The sequence below is a fragment of the Orbicella faveolata genome, unplaced genomic scaffold (assembly GCF_042242905.1).
Source record: "Orbicella faveolata isolate gen_17 unplaced genomic scaffold, um_ofav_v1 contig_46, whole genome shotgun sequence".
In the NCBI taxonomy this organism is placed as follows: domain Eukaryota; kingdom Metazoa; phylum Cnidaria; class Anthozoa; order Scleractinia; family Merulinidae; genus Orbicella; species Orbicella faveolata.
The window spans coordinates 25,401,495-25,419,635 of NW_028301576.1; the positions used below are offsets into that span (position 1 = coordinate 25,401,495).

The 18,141-nt window shown below is 40.0% G+C and overlaps 1 protein-coding gene and 3 pseudogenes across 1 annotated transcript; 2 read left to right on the forward strand and 2 right to left on the reverse strand.

Annotated features, from left to right (window-relative positions):
• The first annotated feature begins 1,974 nt into the window (after nucleotides 1–1,974).
• LOC149099140 (uncharacterized) lies at nucleotides 1,975–2,781 on the forward strand. Its single transcript, XM_089278811.1, has one exon. The coding sequence runs from the start codon at nucleotides 1,975–1,977 to the stop codon at nucleotides 2,524–2,526; it is 552 nt and encodes a 183-aa protein (XP_089134937.1). The 3' UTR covers nucleotides 2,527–2,781.
• A 3,585-nt stretch (nucleotides 2,782–6,366) lies between these two features.
• LOC149099141 (uncharacterized) lies at nucleotides 6,367–7,905 on the forward strand (annotated as a pseudogene).
• Nucleotides 7,906–7,929: 24 nt separating this feature from the next.
• Nucleotides 7,930–11,401, reverse strand: LOC149099142 (uncharacterized; annotated as a pseudogene).
• A 5,359-nt stretch (nucleotides 11,402–16,760) lies between these two features.
• Nucleotides 16,761–17,562, reverse strand: LOC110058549 (uncharacterized; annotated as a pseudogene).
• Between the last annotated feature and the right edge of the window lie 579 nt (nucleotides 17,563–18,141).

The following is an 18,141-nucleotide window of genomic DNA, read 5'->3' on the forward strand; positions in this document are numbered from 1 at the left end:
CTAATTCTTGGTCTTGATTTCCAATCCCAGCATTCAAGCATCACTTTCCATTACGGGGGCTCTGAACCACCTTTGGCCGTCTGTGGTTTTAGTAAACTGAATATAGACCCACCTGAGCCATTTGCGAATCTGACTGCAGACTGCCATCCAATTGCCTCAAAGTCTCGAAGATACAGCCAAGAGGATTCCGCTTTTATTGACGAGGAAGTGAAAAGATTACTCAAAGAAGGCATTGTTGAACCAAGCCTTTCACCATGGCGGGCACAAGTCGTAGTGACTAAAGACGAGAATCACAGGAAGAGGCTAGCGATCGACTACTCGCAAACAATTAACAGGTTCACACTTCTAGATGCTTTCTCATTGCCCAGAATAAGCGACATGGTCAACAAGATGGCCCAGTACAGAGTATTTAGCACAATCGACCTATGTAGTGCGTACCACCAAGTACCGCTTAAGAAGGAAGACAAGCCTTACACAGCCTTTGAAGCTCGAGGAAATCTCTATCAGTTCACTCGCCTGCCTTTTGGGGTCACCAATGGAGTAGCCTGTTTTCAGAGAGAGATGAAGTTTGTAGATGAGAATGATCTTGAGGCCAGCTTCCCTTACCTTGACAACGTTACTATTTGCGGCAAGGACCAAGAGGACCATGACACTAACATGGAACATTTTCTTGAAGCTGCCAAATGCAAGAACCTCTGTTATAACACTGAAAAGTGTATCTTCTCAACCCGGCGTCTCCCCGTCTTCGGATACATCACCGAGGAGGATACCATACGGCCGGATCCTGATCGTCTATGGCCCCTGTGTGAACTCCCCATTCCACATGACTCAAAGTCCATGAGCAGGTGTCTCGGGTTATTCTCCTATTATTCACAATGGATCCCAAGGTTCTTGGATCGAATCAAGCCAATTGCTTCTTGCAGGTCGTTCCCTCTGCCTCTGCCAGCTGTTGAAGCATTTGAAAGTCTCAAGAAGACGATAGAAGAAGCTGTTGTCACCGCTATTAATGAGACCATTCCCTTTGAAGTCGAAACTGATGCGTCCGAAGTAGCGCTAGCAGCCACTCTCAACCAGAATGGAAAACCTGTCGCCTTCTTCTCGCGAACTCTCCAAGGCAGTGAACTGAAGCATGCATCCATAGAGAAGGAAGCCCAGGCCATAATAGAAGCGGTGAGGCATTGGAGACACTTCCTTACTGGAAGACACTTCATCCTGAAAACTGACCAGAAATCGGTGTCCTACATGTTTGACAAGCAGCACAGCATACATACATACATACATACTTTATTGACTTTCCGCCACAGCGGAAAGATAAAGAACGAGAAGTTCCTGCGTTGGAGACTCAAACTCTCCTGCTTCAGTTTTGATATCGTCTATCGCCCCGGCAGAGATAATGTCCCAGCTGACACACTGTCCAGGACTACGTGTGCCATGGCCACTGAAGATTCCCTCTTTAAGCTTCACGAAGCACTCTGCCATCCAGGCATCACCAGGCTAAACCACTTTGTGCGAACCAAGAACTTACCTTATTCCCTCGATGAGATTAAGAAGATGACAAGCCGGTGCCCTATTTGTTGTGAATGTAAACCTCAGTACCATCGCCCAGAGAAGGTTCCCCTTATCAAAGCCACTCAGCCATTTGAGAGGATCAACATCGACTTTAAAGGCCCTCTTCCGACAAATAACGGAAACAAGTACTTCCTTATGGGTGTTGATGAGTATTCCCGGTTCCCATTTGTTTTCCCATGTCCTGATGTATCCATGAACACAGTCATTAAGTGCCTTAGATCGCTGTTCTCACTTGTTGGAATGCCAGCATATGTCCATTCAGACCGCGGAGCTTCATTCATGAGCAGAGAGTTACGGGAATTCCTGTCTTCAAAAGGAGTAGCTTCAAGCTGAACTACCAGTTACAATCCAGAAGGAAATGGGCAAGCAGAGAGATGCAATGGTGTGATATGGAAAGCAGTTACTATGAGTTTGAAATCCAAGAACCTACCATTCAAGAACTGGCAGGATGTCCTCCCCGATGTGCTACACTCTGTTCGTTCTCTTTTGTGTACTGCCACCAATGAAACTCCACATGAGCGATTCTTTGGTTTCTCACGCCGATCGTCAGCTGGCGCCTCCATTCCCACCTGGCTAGCTACACCTGGCCCAGTGTACATTAAACGCCAGGTACGCACAAGTAAGATGGACCCTTTGGTTGATGAAGTGGAACTACTCCAGGCAAACCCTCACTATGCGCATGTGCGCTATCCTGACGGTAGGGAGACGACAGTGGCCACAAAGCATCTTGCACCCAAGGGCCACATGGAAGTTGTCGAGGCCCAGCCAGCACCAGAATGTATTCCAGAGGAAGCAGAGAACTTGCCCCTTGACACACATGTGAGTGTTATGCCTGATGCAGAACCATCGTCTGTGCCCGAACCTGAACTTGAACCTGAACTTACACCAGTACTGAATTCAGAACCTGTACATCGCTCCCAACGAGTTCGTTGTCCTGTAGTTAGACTTAATCTTTAAAGGACAGGGTGAATGTGGTGTAAATGACATTGCAAAAGGCCCTCTTGAAGGCCCTCTAGACACTTGAACACTGCGAGTTTTGCGTGACTTGAACACTGCGAGTTTTTGCGTTACATTATAATTCATTGTGTCATACTGTAGTATGTTCAGCTTTCTTGTGCAAGCCTGCAATGCTTGTGGTTGCCTCGTGGTTACAGTTGGCCACCATGTTTTGTAAGGACAGAGATTTGGTGATTAAAGCCTAGTATTTCTGCAGGCAATCGTCTTTTCTCATTTACAACAAAAAGGTTTCAAATTTCCCTAGAAGTAAGCCTCAGTTTTTTAGCCCAAGGGCGAATTTTCTTTTGCTTGTCGGCCCAGTATTCTCAAAAGACATTAAACGCAAGTCAAATTAAAAATTGAGTTCTTGATTTTGAAAGTATTTGAACACTTAATGAATGACAAAATTTAGCATCTTGCATTTCTCTCCTTGTTCCTGCGCTCTTAGAATTCCTGATTGCCGCCTTTTTTTCTAGGAATGGTGGATTGGGGCGAGCAAATAGAAGTCACTTCACCTGGTATAGATTTGAAGCGCTCGAGAAACAATTCTTCAATAGCATGAAAAAAAACATGCAGTCGAAGATTGATACAAGAATGACAAATCTCCGTCTCAAGGCTTCCCCTACAAGAAGATATTTATAAGGAGAAAAATCTGACACGTTCATCAGAACTAAAATCAGTTGAACAGAAATGTGAATTTTGCATCAAACAAAACAAAATTTGATTGGAAACAAAGGAAACAGCAAGTCAATTTGTTGAACTTGTAGAGTTTACGTCGATTTCCCGTCGAACGTAGCTGATGAAATCGGAAAAGTATGATATCAGTAAAAAGTCTTAAGGTTGCGTTTTAATGATAAACATCATGTGGAATTTAAACCCTCTCATACTAGCAGACTTGGTACGGGTGGTTAATTACAAATCAAAGATCAATTTTCTTTCTGGACAAATCAACAATGACGTTGCCGAATTGTCATTAAAACGATGATAAGATTATACCAAAATGACAACGTCCACTTGGACACAAAAAGGCATACAGTCAAACCTGTAGTAAGAGGTCACCCTCTATTAGGCAGTCACTTGTACTAACATACATAGATAAACTTTATTGAAACTCAGAAATTGCTTCCCTTGATAACTGTGAAGTCGACTTCCATTTTAAGCGGCCCCACAGAGCTGTTTCTGTTGTTTTGACCGGTATTAAGCCCTCACTATTTACAAGGAAACAATTCAAATACATCAAATATAATTAGAAATGACAAAAAATTAAGGGAATTACAGTGGAATCCAGTCACCAATGGGCCATGAAAATTTGGCCGTATTAACTTTCATGACTGATATAATTAAACTGAGTTACGTCTTAACATAGACTTTCGAAAGTAACAACCCTCATTACTTTCGGAATTAGCGGCCTTTAGGGCTCATTACTTTCGGGCAGCAAAAAATGTTATATGAAGTAGATACGATTGAGCTCTTAACAAAACAAAAGACGTAAATTCGTAAAAACAGTTTTTTTAACATCAAACTTCACAAGTTCTTCGTTCCTGTTTAAATCTATGCTGCTGCTGCGTGGGTGGGCTCTTCCTTCTTAGATCGTGTTGTTAGCGGTCAGCAGGAAAGCTCGTCAGATACTGTAACCTGTTTAAGCCAACTTCATGATACACTGCTACAGTTAGTCTGCTGTAACCATTATTTCACTGTGTTGGTCGAGTTTTTTAAATTTGAAGAAACGTTCCTTTTAATACGCTCCTATTGAAAATGAAACAAAGTTGTCGATTTTAATTTAAAGCAAAGTTCCTATTAGCACGTCCCTGTAGATGGCCACGTTAATGGGGGTTTTCTTATATATTGTCTGGGCGTTTTGCCGGGGCAAAAATAGTGGCCATAATAACAAGGTGACCTCACCTGAGGCGGGGTTCCACTGTACATAAATTGTTTCCATAAATCTCAAAATCTCTCGAAATAAATCAAGTTTAGACATGTGGTTTATTAAAGATAGTTAACAATAATCTCATTGCCATGCAACATTCTACGTCCAATTTGAATTTTACGTATTGAGCAGTCCACAACCAGGTCACTTGGCCATTCCCCCACTGGTGACCACCGAAGAAAAATAAAATCATTAGTTTTGTGCTGCCGATTTCAGACCGCAGAAGATGATATAATAAGTTCGGAGTTGTCCCGTGAAGAATCTCTAGCGAGAGAAAATGACAAGGCGCGCAAAGCAGTCGTTCATGGACAAATGAAGAGAAGAGAGCGGTCCTGAGTCATCTAGGGCATCTAATAACTTCAGGTGTTGAGCCTGGAAAAGGGCCATGTGAGGAATGCATCCAAAGGAGCCAAAGGGTGTTTAGCAGTGGCTCATGGACGGCTGTGAAGTATTTCATGAAGAACGAGGCTGACAGACGAAAACAGTGGGTCAACAAATCATCAGAGAAAAGTATCTCCCTACGGGCAAGCAAACAAGCGTACAAGAATTTGATTCTTTTGAGATAAATGGTATGTAAACCAAGATGAAGTTTTCATTGCTGAGCAAACAACGCTTTAAACTGATGATTTGTCAATATTCAGTGGTAATAATTCCCATTTATACGACTCCTCGCTTCATTGATTGATTGCATGGGCACTCAGCAGTTTGTTATAGCTTTCTTATCTAACCGTTGATCTAGGTAGCGCCACTTCATCAGTATGAGAAAACGTGTTCATTCATCTCTAACAAGATTGGCGCCACAAATTTTCTCAGGTAATCTGATATTCTCTTTATTGAAAATTTTTTGGCTCCATTAAGTCCTTAACAATGCCCCTACATTTGTTGTCCTGTGAGAAGGCCTATTTTGCATGAGCTGAAGAAAAATTTCTGTGAAAGCCACAAAATAAATCCTTTATAGACCTCTTTAGCTTCGCGGTCACGTGGTCTACATTGGGTAAACAAGACATTCAAGATGGTGGGCACTAATGAATTTTCTGTTGTAGCGTGGACAAAATCATTGCAAAATCTTGCTAAAGTGTCCGCAATTACAATAGTAAATCATCTAAAAGGATGTGGAAAAAAAGAAATTGGAGAAAAAGGTTATAAATTCTTTACAGAAAATTACATTCATGATGTATTTGTGAAAGAAGAAGACAGTAGATCGAGGACTTGTTATGTCAAAGGCCGTTGTTTCGAAAGCCAGAAGAAGAGCAAAGCTCCTCATACTGTAAAATTGAAGATTGCTGCAGACAGAGAAGATAAAGGAAATGTGGAAAAAGCAGAATGCTCATGCAAAGCGGGGTAAATATAACTCGAAGTTCCACCACAATCACAATATAATTATCATGCTGGTGTAGGCTGTGACTTTAGGTCACATTCCACAGGTGAGGATTACAGGTCGCACGCACACATCGAATAATAAGCCGAAAAGTGTTTTGTCGATTTAAAACCGACGATAGTTAACTGGGCTTTTTGAACCTGCCGTAATTTTTGTTATCAAAAATACAAAGATTTGTGTTTTGTTTTGGACGCAGTAAAATTTTCATTAAATTTTATCCCAATTTTGAAAGCTCTAATTATGCTTTCATTAAATCCAATGGTCAGTGTGCATGTTAGCAGGTGAAATGTTTTTTTTGGTAAAATCTGTTTCCAACCTACATTAATCTGCTTTAACCTGTAGATAGCAATTTTAGCAATAATCTGAATTATTTTGAAGTCCAATAAATTGTTTGTAAATTATGTTCAGGTTGAAACAAATCAGCTTAGGTTGGAAACAGATGTAACCCGATAACCAATTTAACCTGCAACATATACAATCACGTTTCAGTAATGTATGGAAATCAATCTTTTTGCATTGTTTACAGTGTGCAATTACTAATACAGAGTTAAATTTTAGTCATATTTCCATGTGTATGTAAATGTATTGTATTGATGAGTTGCAATGTGACAAAATACAAATAACTTAATTGCAGGGTTGGAGGCCACTGTAACCATATTTTTGCCTTGTTGTACCTGCTAAATCATTGGAGTATGTTGGGGATCACAGGGACCCCAGCACATCAAACTTGTACAAGTGTGCCACAGCAGTGGCACAAGCCATGAGGTGCCAGTATTGAACCAGAACCAGTAATGAAATGTACCTTTGTCAAAGCCTCATCTGACCAAGGTGGCAAGCGAAAACTGGCTCCAGTAACTTGTAAACTTTATGATGCAAGGGGTAAACATCTCAAGTTAAATGGGTGGAAGCAGCAAGATGTCATGGAAATGTGTCATTATCTTTCAAACAAAGAAAAACATTCCCCTTTTTCATACCTGATCAGTGATCAGGAATGTTCAACAGCTACACATACTGTTTTGGGGAATGTCCCTCTTGGTTCAACTTTAGGGTATCGACTGACTGATTTAAAGGAAACCAATACAACCTTTGCTTTTTATAAACCAAACAATTGTGTAACACTTCCAAGGGATCAGCAACCACAGGGAGTTTTGGTTTTTCCCAAGATTCCAATTTCTAGTGCATGCAGTCAGCCATTTATTCCTCCCAGTAGCTTTGCACATACAATGTCAGATCCAATTTTGCAAAGCATTAGCATAAACATTGAACGAGCTTGGGACCTCCAGATCAACACTGTTAGTCAAGCTCAGGAGCCCACATGGTTTGAAGAACGTAAACTTCGACTAACAGCTTCAAATTTTGGGAAAGTACTTCATAGAAAAAAAGACCCTACAGAGCCATTTCTTAAAAGTATTTTTGAAGCTAAGGATCTTTCAAATGTAGCATCAAATTGTCATGGAAAAGAAAATGAAAAAGTAGTTAGATCTCACTTGCAAGAAAAATGCAGAAACACTTGGATAAGAACTTTACAGTATATGACAGTGGTCTTGTTGTTAACCCCACCCACCCCTACCTTGGTGCTACCCCAGATGGTAAGGTGTTTGACCCAACTTCTGACCGTCCCTTTGGATTACTAGAAATCAAGTGTCCCTACACTTGGAGGAATCACACCATGGAAGCAGCATGCAAGGATAGAAACTTCCCCTGCAGTATGGTTGATGGAGTCCCAAAGCTTAGAACTGATGATAAACAGGGTTATTATGCACAAATCCTGGGACAACTTGCCCTTAGTGGCTTACCTTGGTGTGACTTTGTAATATATCTATCAGGATCACGTAGTCTTTTTGTACAATGTATTAACTTTGATCCTACCTACTGGAACAATACACTGTTACCTAAATTAACCATGTTTTATTTTAAGCATTGCATTCCATTCTTGAGCAAAGAGAGGGCAACATCTGTTAATCCATGTGAACAGTCACTTTGCCACACCTACAGTGTATCCCATTGAGAGTAGTAACTGTTAATACTGCATCAACATTAAAGCAAGGAAAACAAGTGTATTTGTTATTGTTACAAACAAGTGCATTACTTAACTTTCCCTGGTAGCATTAGGTACAGGGTATTTAATGTATCTCACGTTTCTGTCACTGTTTTGTTTTGCAAGTACATCTTGATTTTTAAGTTAGTCTTTGACTTCCTCAGCTAAAATAGGATCCATAAAGTTTGAGAGCAAACAGCACACTGTTGAAAGTTGATTTATGGTTCCCAGTGAGCTGATTGGGAGTCTACTGTTGAAAATAAGAAAACGCCTGACCTTCCCAATGGCTCTTTCAACATGAATCCTGTGTTTAGCTATTGTTTGTGTTCTTATGACTTCATTTTCATTAACACAGTAAATGGTTTGAACCCAGGAGTATCAGTAGTTCGTATAGTGTGATCGTCCGGGTGAGTGTAGTTCTGAAAAGAACTGTTGTTGGTGAGTGACGTTTCGACAACCTGAGCGGAAGTCATCTTCAGAGTCAAGTGAATAGTGTTTGTCAGTCGATGATCTTGTAAGTCTGGTCCGTTGAATGTGATTGGTCAGTATAGCCATGATGGTATTGGCTGAAAGACTCGTGTAAAGTTTGTCATCAGTCATTGGTGGGTTTCGATCCGTCTATTGTTAGTCAAGTAGGTCGGTTTTGGTCTGTGTATTGTTAAGTCGGTCTGTTAGAAGTCCGTTTGTCGGTTTCATTTCTGTCGTGGATAAGTCGTTTGTAAGGCACCCGTAGTTGTTGACATCTGTTAAGAGGCGTTTGTTCTAGGTTAGTGTACCAGCTTTCCAGAGTCAGTCGTTGAAAATAGTTTGTACTGTAGGTTAAGCACTGAGCAGAGTCCCAGTCAATGTTGTGGTTTGTCAGTTGATGATGTACAGCAATGTGATTGTTAGCATCACCATTTCTCGTGGCTCGTTTGTGTTCAGTCAGTCTCGTGTTAAGGTTTCTGCCAGTCTCACCAATGTAGGAAGCCTGGCAGTCGGAGCATTTGATCTTGTAAACTGCTCCCTGTCTGTCATTAGGTTCGTCTCTGTCTTTCACGTTGGTCAGTAAGTGTCGTAACGTAGTTGTAGGTTTGTGGGCTACACAAATATTGTAGGGCTGTAGGATCCACGAGATGGTCTCAGAAGTGCCCTTAATGTAAGGTATAGTCACTGTAGTAACAGGCGTAGGGTTCCTGTTCGTAGCGTCAGCTTCAGTAGGTCGGTAAATGTTTCGTCTAATAAAGTCAGCGTTGTAGTTGTTTTTGTGAAAAACACGTTCAAGGTATCTGTTTTCGTCACGTAAGCTGTCCGGTGTGTCACAAACTAATTGCACTCGTCTCGTCAAAGTCTTTATAGTCGTGGCTTTGTGTGAAGTCGGGTTGTAGGATGATTCGTCGAGTAATCTGTCGGTATGCGTCGGTTTTCTGTACACTGTCGTTCGTAGTTCGTTGTTGTCGCAGCTTACCAAACAGTCTAGAAAAGGAAATTTTCCATTTTCTTCGATCTCTTTAGTAAACTGGATGTCGGCGTTCTGTTTGTTTAGGTGGTCGTGAAAATCATCAATTTCGTCTTTGTGAACGGCGGTAAAGGTGTCGTCAACGTAGCGTAACCAAAGCGGTATCGTTTGTTGGCAAGTTGCAAGGGCGCGTTCCTCCACGTGATGCAACACGTGGAGGAACACGTCCTTGCAACTTGCTGACAAACGATACCGCTTTGGTTACGCCTTTGGTGAGACTGGCAGAAACCTTAACACGAGACTGACTGAACACAAACAAGCCACGAGAAATGGTGATGCCAACAGTCACATTGCTGTACATCATCAACTGACAAACCACAACATTGACTGGGACTCTGCTCAGTGCTTAACCTACTGTACAAACTATTTTCAACGACTGACTGTGGAAAGCTGGTACACTAACCTAGAACAAACGCCTCTTAACGGATGTCAACAACTACCGGCGCCTTACAAACAACTTATCCATGACAGAAACGAAACCGACAAACAGACTTCTAACAGACTGACTTAACAATACACAGACCAAAACCGACCTACTTGACTAACAATAGACGGATCGAAACCCACCAATGACTGATGACAAACTTTACACAAGTCTTTCAGCCAATACCATCATGGCTATACTGACCAATCACGTTCAATGGACCAGACTTATAAGATCATCGACTGACAAACACTATTCACTTGACTCTGAAGATGACTTCCGCTCAGGTTGTCGAAACGTCAGTCACCAACAACAGTTCTTTTCAGAACTACACTCACCCGGATGATCACACTATCATTTTCATTAAATTCAGGTTTTTCTTTTAAAAATGGAGGAATGTTAAGTTGAAGTCCGATTTTCTGTAAGGCTCCTCCTAGGTCAACCCCTTGTCAGCCATTATGCTGTCACCTTCCAAGATTTCTGATACTTCCTTTTTTCTTGACAGTAAATCGAGAAATCCGCTCCTAAAAACTATCCATTTGTTGGATATGGACCCTCTGTATAGCTGAGACAAACATAAAGCCTCCCATGGACTCGACTCCTACCAGGGATTTCAATGTATTTGTAGATTTATAGTTTGAATAACTCTGGGACTGAATAACAAGGGATGATGGACACTCAATTTTTAATTCAGTGCAGTCAATTATAATAATGTTATTGGGATAATCTTCCTTGAACTTTTTGGGCATGTTTTCTAGGATGACGTTCCTGTGAGGCCAGATCTTCAGGGTGCCAAGTTGTATAAACAACAGATTTAACCATGTAATAAATGTATTTGATATTGTTGCTTCTGCGACATTAAATCTCATTGCTAAGTCAAGATTGGTTAGGCCTAAACGAAGCTTCATCATAACTAGTAAAAACTTGTCTTCCACAGATAGAACATGATCTCTTGAGGAACCAGAATCAGCTTCTGGTTCCGAGCTCCCATCCTCATCACTTTGTGATTCTTGATCAGAGTCGAATAACAACGACGTACCAATTTTGCGCTCTTTGCTCGCCTTTGTGTTCCAGTATGTGATGCTCTTTCGATGACCACCAGGGAGAACAAACTCAAGTACCCTTCAAAACTTTTCATAACTGGAAAACCCAGTTAAATGGCTAAAATATTTCTTTTCATTATCTCTTCTGTGCACTAGATCTTTCAAAACACTCACCGAGAACCTATGCTCGCAAGGTATCTCAATGTTTGATTGAATGGAATGCGAAACAAAGTTCTCCCTACCAGTTTCGTCGTATCCTCCTTCACCCTCGGATGCCGTTTCCATTAATTCCGATTCTAGCAAAAGATTCACCTCCTCGATCTTTCTTCATTTTTCTGGTAATGATCGCTCAGGTGTTTGTTTAGTCCAGCTAAAAATTGATGGACAAGCGCCAGCTCTCAGATACCTTTTATTAGCGCGAGGGTTTACAAAATCTTCCTCTCGGAAGTGATCTGAACAAAGTTTTGAATATTTCATGACCGCAAAATCTTTCTTCACGTCCCTTTTTATCCTAGAGATCCAAACCCACAAGGTAAACAGATTAAATTACAGGTCCACATGTAACACAAATTTACGCGATCGAGTGATCAGGTTACACGTGTTCACCTTGAGGAGTTTCTTGTCCTCTGGGAATCCATGCCAAGATAGCTCTTCCATAGTTGAGTTGTTGCAGCAATCATAAGCACAACAGTAGTGCACCATTTTGAACGAAAACAAGCGAAATTACGTCGAAAGAAGAGAACGTATCCTAACTCTGCGGTCTCTCGCTGCAATACCTTTGCAAACACGAATGTTTGTTTACCCAATGTAAGTCACGTGTTCACCCTATGATGTAACAGTCTAAAGAGGTCTATTGACCAAGCTTGTTCGGTCAAGATGGCTTGATATTTGCCTCATTCTTTTTTTCACAAGTTTATGGACCTCGACTCCATCTTGGTCCATAAACACGCAAAAAAAGAACTTGGCCAATATCCAGCCATCTTGACCTCACACTTGGTCAATAACCCATACATGTAAAACAGTTAATTTGTCTGGGGATGGGAAGAGGTGGTGGTCTTGTGACCTGGACTGGATTGACTGGTCTGGTTGGAGCCCTGCCCAGGGACATTTCCTCAATCCACCCACTCACTGGGTACCAACAAATTGCTAGGGCATGCTAACAAAATATTTGGGGTATCCTGTGATGTACTACTGCACCCCATCCATGCAGCAGTAACAATTTGCCTTATGTTTCATACTACTGATTGCTGATGTTAATTAACAGCTTGAACATTGATGAACCAGGGACTTTCTGTAGCTCCTTCGATCAACTGTGTTCATTGGAAAACTTCTGTCTAAAAATGTTATTTTGACATACAAGTAAATTGTGTATGTATATGCATACCTGAAATACAGATTATTTTGTTTGTTAATGACTTCTTAATAAAATGTCATTCATCTTTAGAAAAGGCAAATTGGTGGTAGTACGTGTAGTTTTCACTACTTGAGGTCCCATGGCTTGTCAAGGTCAGCCACAACTCGATGAAGAGATCTCTATTTACCAATGGAATATACAAAAGGTGAGTTTATTCCTAAAAATTCTCAGTGAAGTTGATTGCCATATTTACATGAATAAACCACTGTGCTTATTTAAATTGTTTAAACCTGAAGTGCAGCACTTATTCGACTGCAGCATCTTATTTGAGGGCTGCACTGATTACAAAATGAATTGGATGCCACAAAGAAATCTTTTCTTTTAATATAATGGTGTATTCTATCTGTAAGAAAATTTTAGTTTGTAACAAAGTGTCTTGTGATTGTCAGCATTTGTCTTTTCTGACACTTTTCAATTGTTTAATTACCAGTACTAGTGGTGTTGTGGAAGGCATGGTGGCTAAATGGCTAGTGTGCTGGACTCTGGATCAAGCGGTCCAGGTTCAAGCCTTGACTGGGGCACTGCATTGTGTTCTTGGGCAAGAAACTTTACTCTCTTAAAGCCTATCTCCACCTAGGTATATAAATGGGTACCAATGAATTTACTGCTGGGGACAATCCTGCAATGGACTAGCATCCCATCCAGGGGGGGAGTAGAAATACTCCTAGTCACTTCATACTAAGGAAACTGGGATAAACACCAGACTGATGGGCTGCTTGGCTCTAATGCAAACTTTACCTTTTTACCTACCAGTGGTGTCTTCACTTAACTTCGATCTCACTCTCCCTTCTACAACATTCCTTTCGATGAAGATTTTTCTGATACTGTTTTAAGTTACTTTGTAGGGAATTCCTCAAATATGTGCACAATCAGTACCGCAGTGCTTATTCAAGGGCAGTGCATATTAACTTTTTCATCCCAAAAGTGTAGTTCATTTGTAGACAGTGTTTGTTTGAGTAAATACAGTGTATGGTACAGAATTAAGAGTCAATTCCTGTAAATACTGAAAATGAGATGACAGTTGCAAAATTTTGGATTTCTTCATATCTTGCCCAAATAACCTCTATAGTGAGTTGTTCAGCTCCAAGTGTTATAATATTTTAGGCTGATACAAGTACCTTCATCGAAGCTTGTGAGCGAAAGGGCTAATTTTAGCTAATTTCACTACCATCAAAAGCCCACTGGTACATTGAATTTGAAGTTGAAGCTAAAATTTTCTGAAAGCCCATACTCCATATTATGTTGTGAGAAAGTCTCTTCCACGGCCCGAAAAAAGTACCCTGCTGAGAGCAATAAACGTGAGGTACATTTTGAGAAATTCATCATTTGTGAAACCAACATGGAACTTGGAAAGCTCCCTTCATCAAGAACAAAAATAAGCGAATGGAAGCCTTTTTCGTCAATAAAGATGCTTGCAATCTGTTTTTTCCTTTTAGATTGACCACATGATTAACTTTGGCAAACATTTGCAATTAAATAAATACAGACGCTGCTTTTGGTAGGAGTAGGAAAGAACTCAATAAATAAATTAGTTATGTAAATTTGGTATTACAAACTAGAAAGCACTTTTCATGGTTCTCTATTGTAACACAAGTGCAATGTTTTAGAGAACCAGAATCACAAGTCGATAGAGGAAAAAAAATTAATTATTTGTGTTCTCTCAAATCCAGTGGGCCTTATTCCACAAGAATGACCAATCACCTTTTTTCAGTTTCGATACACAAGTGATACTCCGAAAACAACTAGATTTTTTTCAGAATTAAACTACTAAGCTTAAGGAAGATGAAATCCTAAATAATTAATGTTAACAAAATTGAAAGGCTGTGTGCAAGAATGTGCCCTAGATTTTTTGGCCATTTTGAAAGTGTTCAAAAATAGCTGAATTTTGGCATGTAGGCTTCGTTTTACCAGAGAAACATTGCTCTGAATTTTTTTTGGCTGGGGCGCTCTTCGTTCTCAAGAAAGAACGTATGCAAAAAGCTCAGTTTTCCAAGCAGCATCTTTTGGAGATCTTTTGTTGAACAAAAAACAAAAGAAACCTTATTAGTTTGTTGAACAGCAAACAGGCAGACTGTTTATAGTGTATTCCACTGAATCTTAGCTGTCTTAAAGTCAAAGGAAAATAGTATATAGAATGGAAATCTGGGAACAGATTGTTTACATCAGTTATTGTGACGTAAACACAACACGTGAATCGATCAAGCGGCAAATGAAATACCACTGAACAAAAAAGAGATGTGCCGCATTAGAGCTCTGTCAACTAATATCTTAAGCATTGTGTGAAAGTACCTTGTGTGCCTGCCTGGTGGTTGAGAGGCATCATAAAGCTTCGATAATTACCCATAAGTCATCAGCACGTTTTAAAGAATCAAAATGTGTTCTGAAACTTCAAAGGTAGCTGATATACTGTAATCGTGTTATTGGCATTCGAAGTCAGATCGAGCCAGGCAGCAAAGTCCAACAGCAGTTCTTGCCCAAGAAAAATACCCTCTCGTGAGTTGTGGCTCATTTGCCAAGCGTTGCTAGTGTCAAAGTTTGGAAAGCGAGAACTGGTTTTTGACTTATAAAATTTGTCTTGTATCGACCGCCATGTTTTCCCACGCACAAGGTGTAAAGACCCTTCCCAGCATGCATTGCGATCACGCTCTGCTCGGGTTTCTCAAACTGGTAACTAGATTGTTTCGGCTTTTTTTCATTTAAAGATAATAATGGCCAACAAGTAGCGATCGATTGTAACATAGATCTGTGATCCAGGTTGCGTTGATTTTATTTCATATCGGCATGATTTGTAGTGTTTTGAACTTCTGGGATCAGCGGACATGCAGATGTATGGAGACCCGTACGTTGCGCAGAAGGGTTAATTTGTTAATCTGTTAGGCGGTGAGTGACATTAAGCTACGATCGCGTTTGTCGAAAAATATGTATTTATCTCGTGATTTTTAGCCATTTAAGACGTTGCTGTATTTGGAAAAGTGCTTATTTGATGTTTATTTGTTCAGTGCAGATAATCCTTGTCCCAGATAACCAAAGTAAGTTCCAGATGTTAACACTATTTACCGGCCGCCATATTTTACCTATTTAAACCTGAAATCAACATTTTTGAGCTTATACGTTGCGTGAAATTAACATTTTGCTGTTTTCTAAGTGAAATCAACATCCTTTCTGTCACACGTTACGTGAAATCAACATTTTTACCTATTTAGACCTGAAATTAACAATTTTTAGCTTATAAGTTGCGTGAAATTAACATTTTGCTGTTTTCTAAGTGAAATCAACATCCTGGCCATCACCCGTTAATGTGAAATCAGCATTTTTACCTATTTAGACCTGAGATCAACAATTTTTAGCTTATAAGTTGTGTGAAATTAACATTTTGCTGTTTTCTAAGTGAAATCAACATCCTTGCCGTCAGGCGTTAATGTGAAATCAGCATTTTTACCTATTTAGACCTGAAATCAACACTTTTGAGCTGATACGCTGTGTGAAATTAACATTTTGCTGTTTTCTAAGTGAAATCAACATCCCTACTGTCACGGGTTAACATGAAATCAGCATTTAAACCTTTTTTGACCTAAAATCGACATTTTTGAGCTTTTATGTTGCATAAAATTCACATTTTGCTGCTTTCTAAGAGAAATCAACATCCTTGCCGTCGCGCGTTAACATGAGTCAACATTTTAAGCACTTTTCACCTGAAATCAACAAATTTGAGCTTATATAAGTTGCGTGAAATTGACATTTTGCTGGTTTCTAAGTAAAATCAAAGTCCTTGCGGTCGCGGCGGGCCGATCCTTTGTTATAATGAACTGAGGCGAGACTTCAACTTATAACAAAGGCTTGGCTTGGCTATTATAACAAAGGATCGGCTCTGTTTATCATAACAAAGGCCCGGCTTCGTTTATTTGAAGGACTCGGTGAGAAAAGGGTGTCAGGTATTTTAATCAAAAGTGAACTTTGTCGAAAACGCTCCAAATTTCGCATGCAGTTTCATTCAGGTATGTTAAGCAATATCCCGTAGTTTTCGCACTAAAGTTTGCTTCGTTCTCGAGATATTGCATATGCAATAAACCACTCGGTTTTTTCAACCTGTGTGCCTTTTTTGCATACGTTATTTCTTGAGAACGAAAAGCAACCCAGCGAAAAAAACTTCAGAGCAATGTTTCTCAGGTGAAACGAATCCCACATGCCAAAATTCAGCTAGTTTTAAGCACTTTCAAAAATGGCCGAAAAATCTAGGGGACGTTCTTGCATACAGCCTTCAATTACTTATTATTTTGAGATTGATCTTGGGTAACTTTAGAACACCCATCATTCAAACAAGAAATCTATGAACTCTTATCCACTAACAAATGCAATCATAAATGGGCCAAATTGTAGTGATCTTGTAAAACTGTGCTATTTCAATCCAGAACATGTTGCATGCCAAAAAGAACAATAGTTTTACTTTGGTGACAAATTATAGCATATGGTTAAAAAATAAAAATGAAAGATAAATTTTCCCAGTATCATGATCAAATATTTTCATCTACAGTGCAAAAAGAAAATTCCTAAGGGTCAGCAGGTTTTAATAATGGAGGAAGGAAGTTTGTCAATAAACCACAAACTGTGACTATCTGCATAGCATATGGGCTTAATGTGTTCGGAAGTGTGCCATCTAATATGTGGTATGTTTTCATTCTCCCAATTGCACGTTCGACGTGTATGCAGACAGAAGCAATACTCGTGGTTTCCGCTGTCTTGGCCGCAGTCATTTGGTCCCTTCCAGCCAAAAAGGGTGGCATGTTAACAGTGACACCATCAGGCACAATGTTTGAAATGTCAAAACCTCGGTCAACCATTACATTGTCCCCTGCATCCAACAAGTCCAGAACACCACTCTCCCGAGTAATTTGCTTGTCAGATACCCTCCCACCCCACAAGTGTGACAGGTAAGATACCTGACCATTTGGGGTAATTCCAACTAACACTTTCAAGTGTTATGGTGTTTGTACTCTGACCATGTTTCAGATTGCACAAGCATCGCAGATGGCCGTTGAATAAATATTTTGCTACAATCCCAAATAATTCTTGTCGTGGGGTATTCAGCAAACTCCTGAGGCATGTTTTTGCGCACAAGTTCCTGAGATGGGAAAGGAAATATGTCATTTAGTTCTAAATAAAGCAAATTTATCCATGTGATGCAAATGTGTGACACAAGGCTGATGCTGATTCCAAATCTATCTTCAAGATCTTGGACAAATAGTCCTGCCTTCAGTCTCATTAAAAGAAGAGGAAATTCATCAAGGTGTGAAAGTTTCCTTGAAGGACCAGGTTTGTTCATGTCTTTTTCTTGGTAAGACTGATTTGCCTTCAAGTGCTTTGCTCCTTTCTAATATTGCATTTTTTGAAGTTTTGGTTCTACATAATGATGAAAGCTCATTTAAGTCTCATAATTTGGAAAACCAGTGTAAAACATGATGGCTGCATTGTCATCCTTTATCTTGTCTGGAGAAAATTGACGTGCCAACAAATCTGCATTTTCTTTTCCTAGTCAGGTAATTTTTTCCTCATACGAGGAGACTTGCTGTTCTAACAATGCAATCCTCTCAAGCAATGATTTAACCATGTCCACTTCTGGGTCAACTGGTAGTGTTTTTAATAGCTTCTGGTGTAGAGTCTGGTGTAGCTTGTGCATCACCATCTAATGAAGCAGTTTCACTATACAAATCCTCAGTTTCAACATCTGCATTTGTATTTGATAATTTTCCTCTGTCCGTGAAAATTGTGAGGGTTCAGCACCTAGACACAAAATAGCAAAAGAGGTTTTTATAAAAATACTTCTTTTTTTCTTGCTATACATACATATTTTTGGATA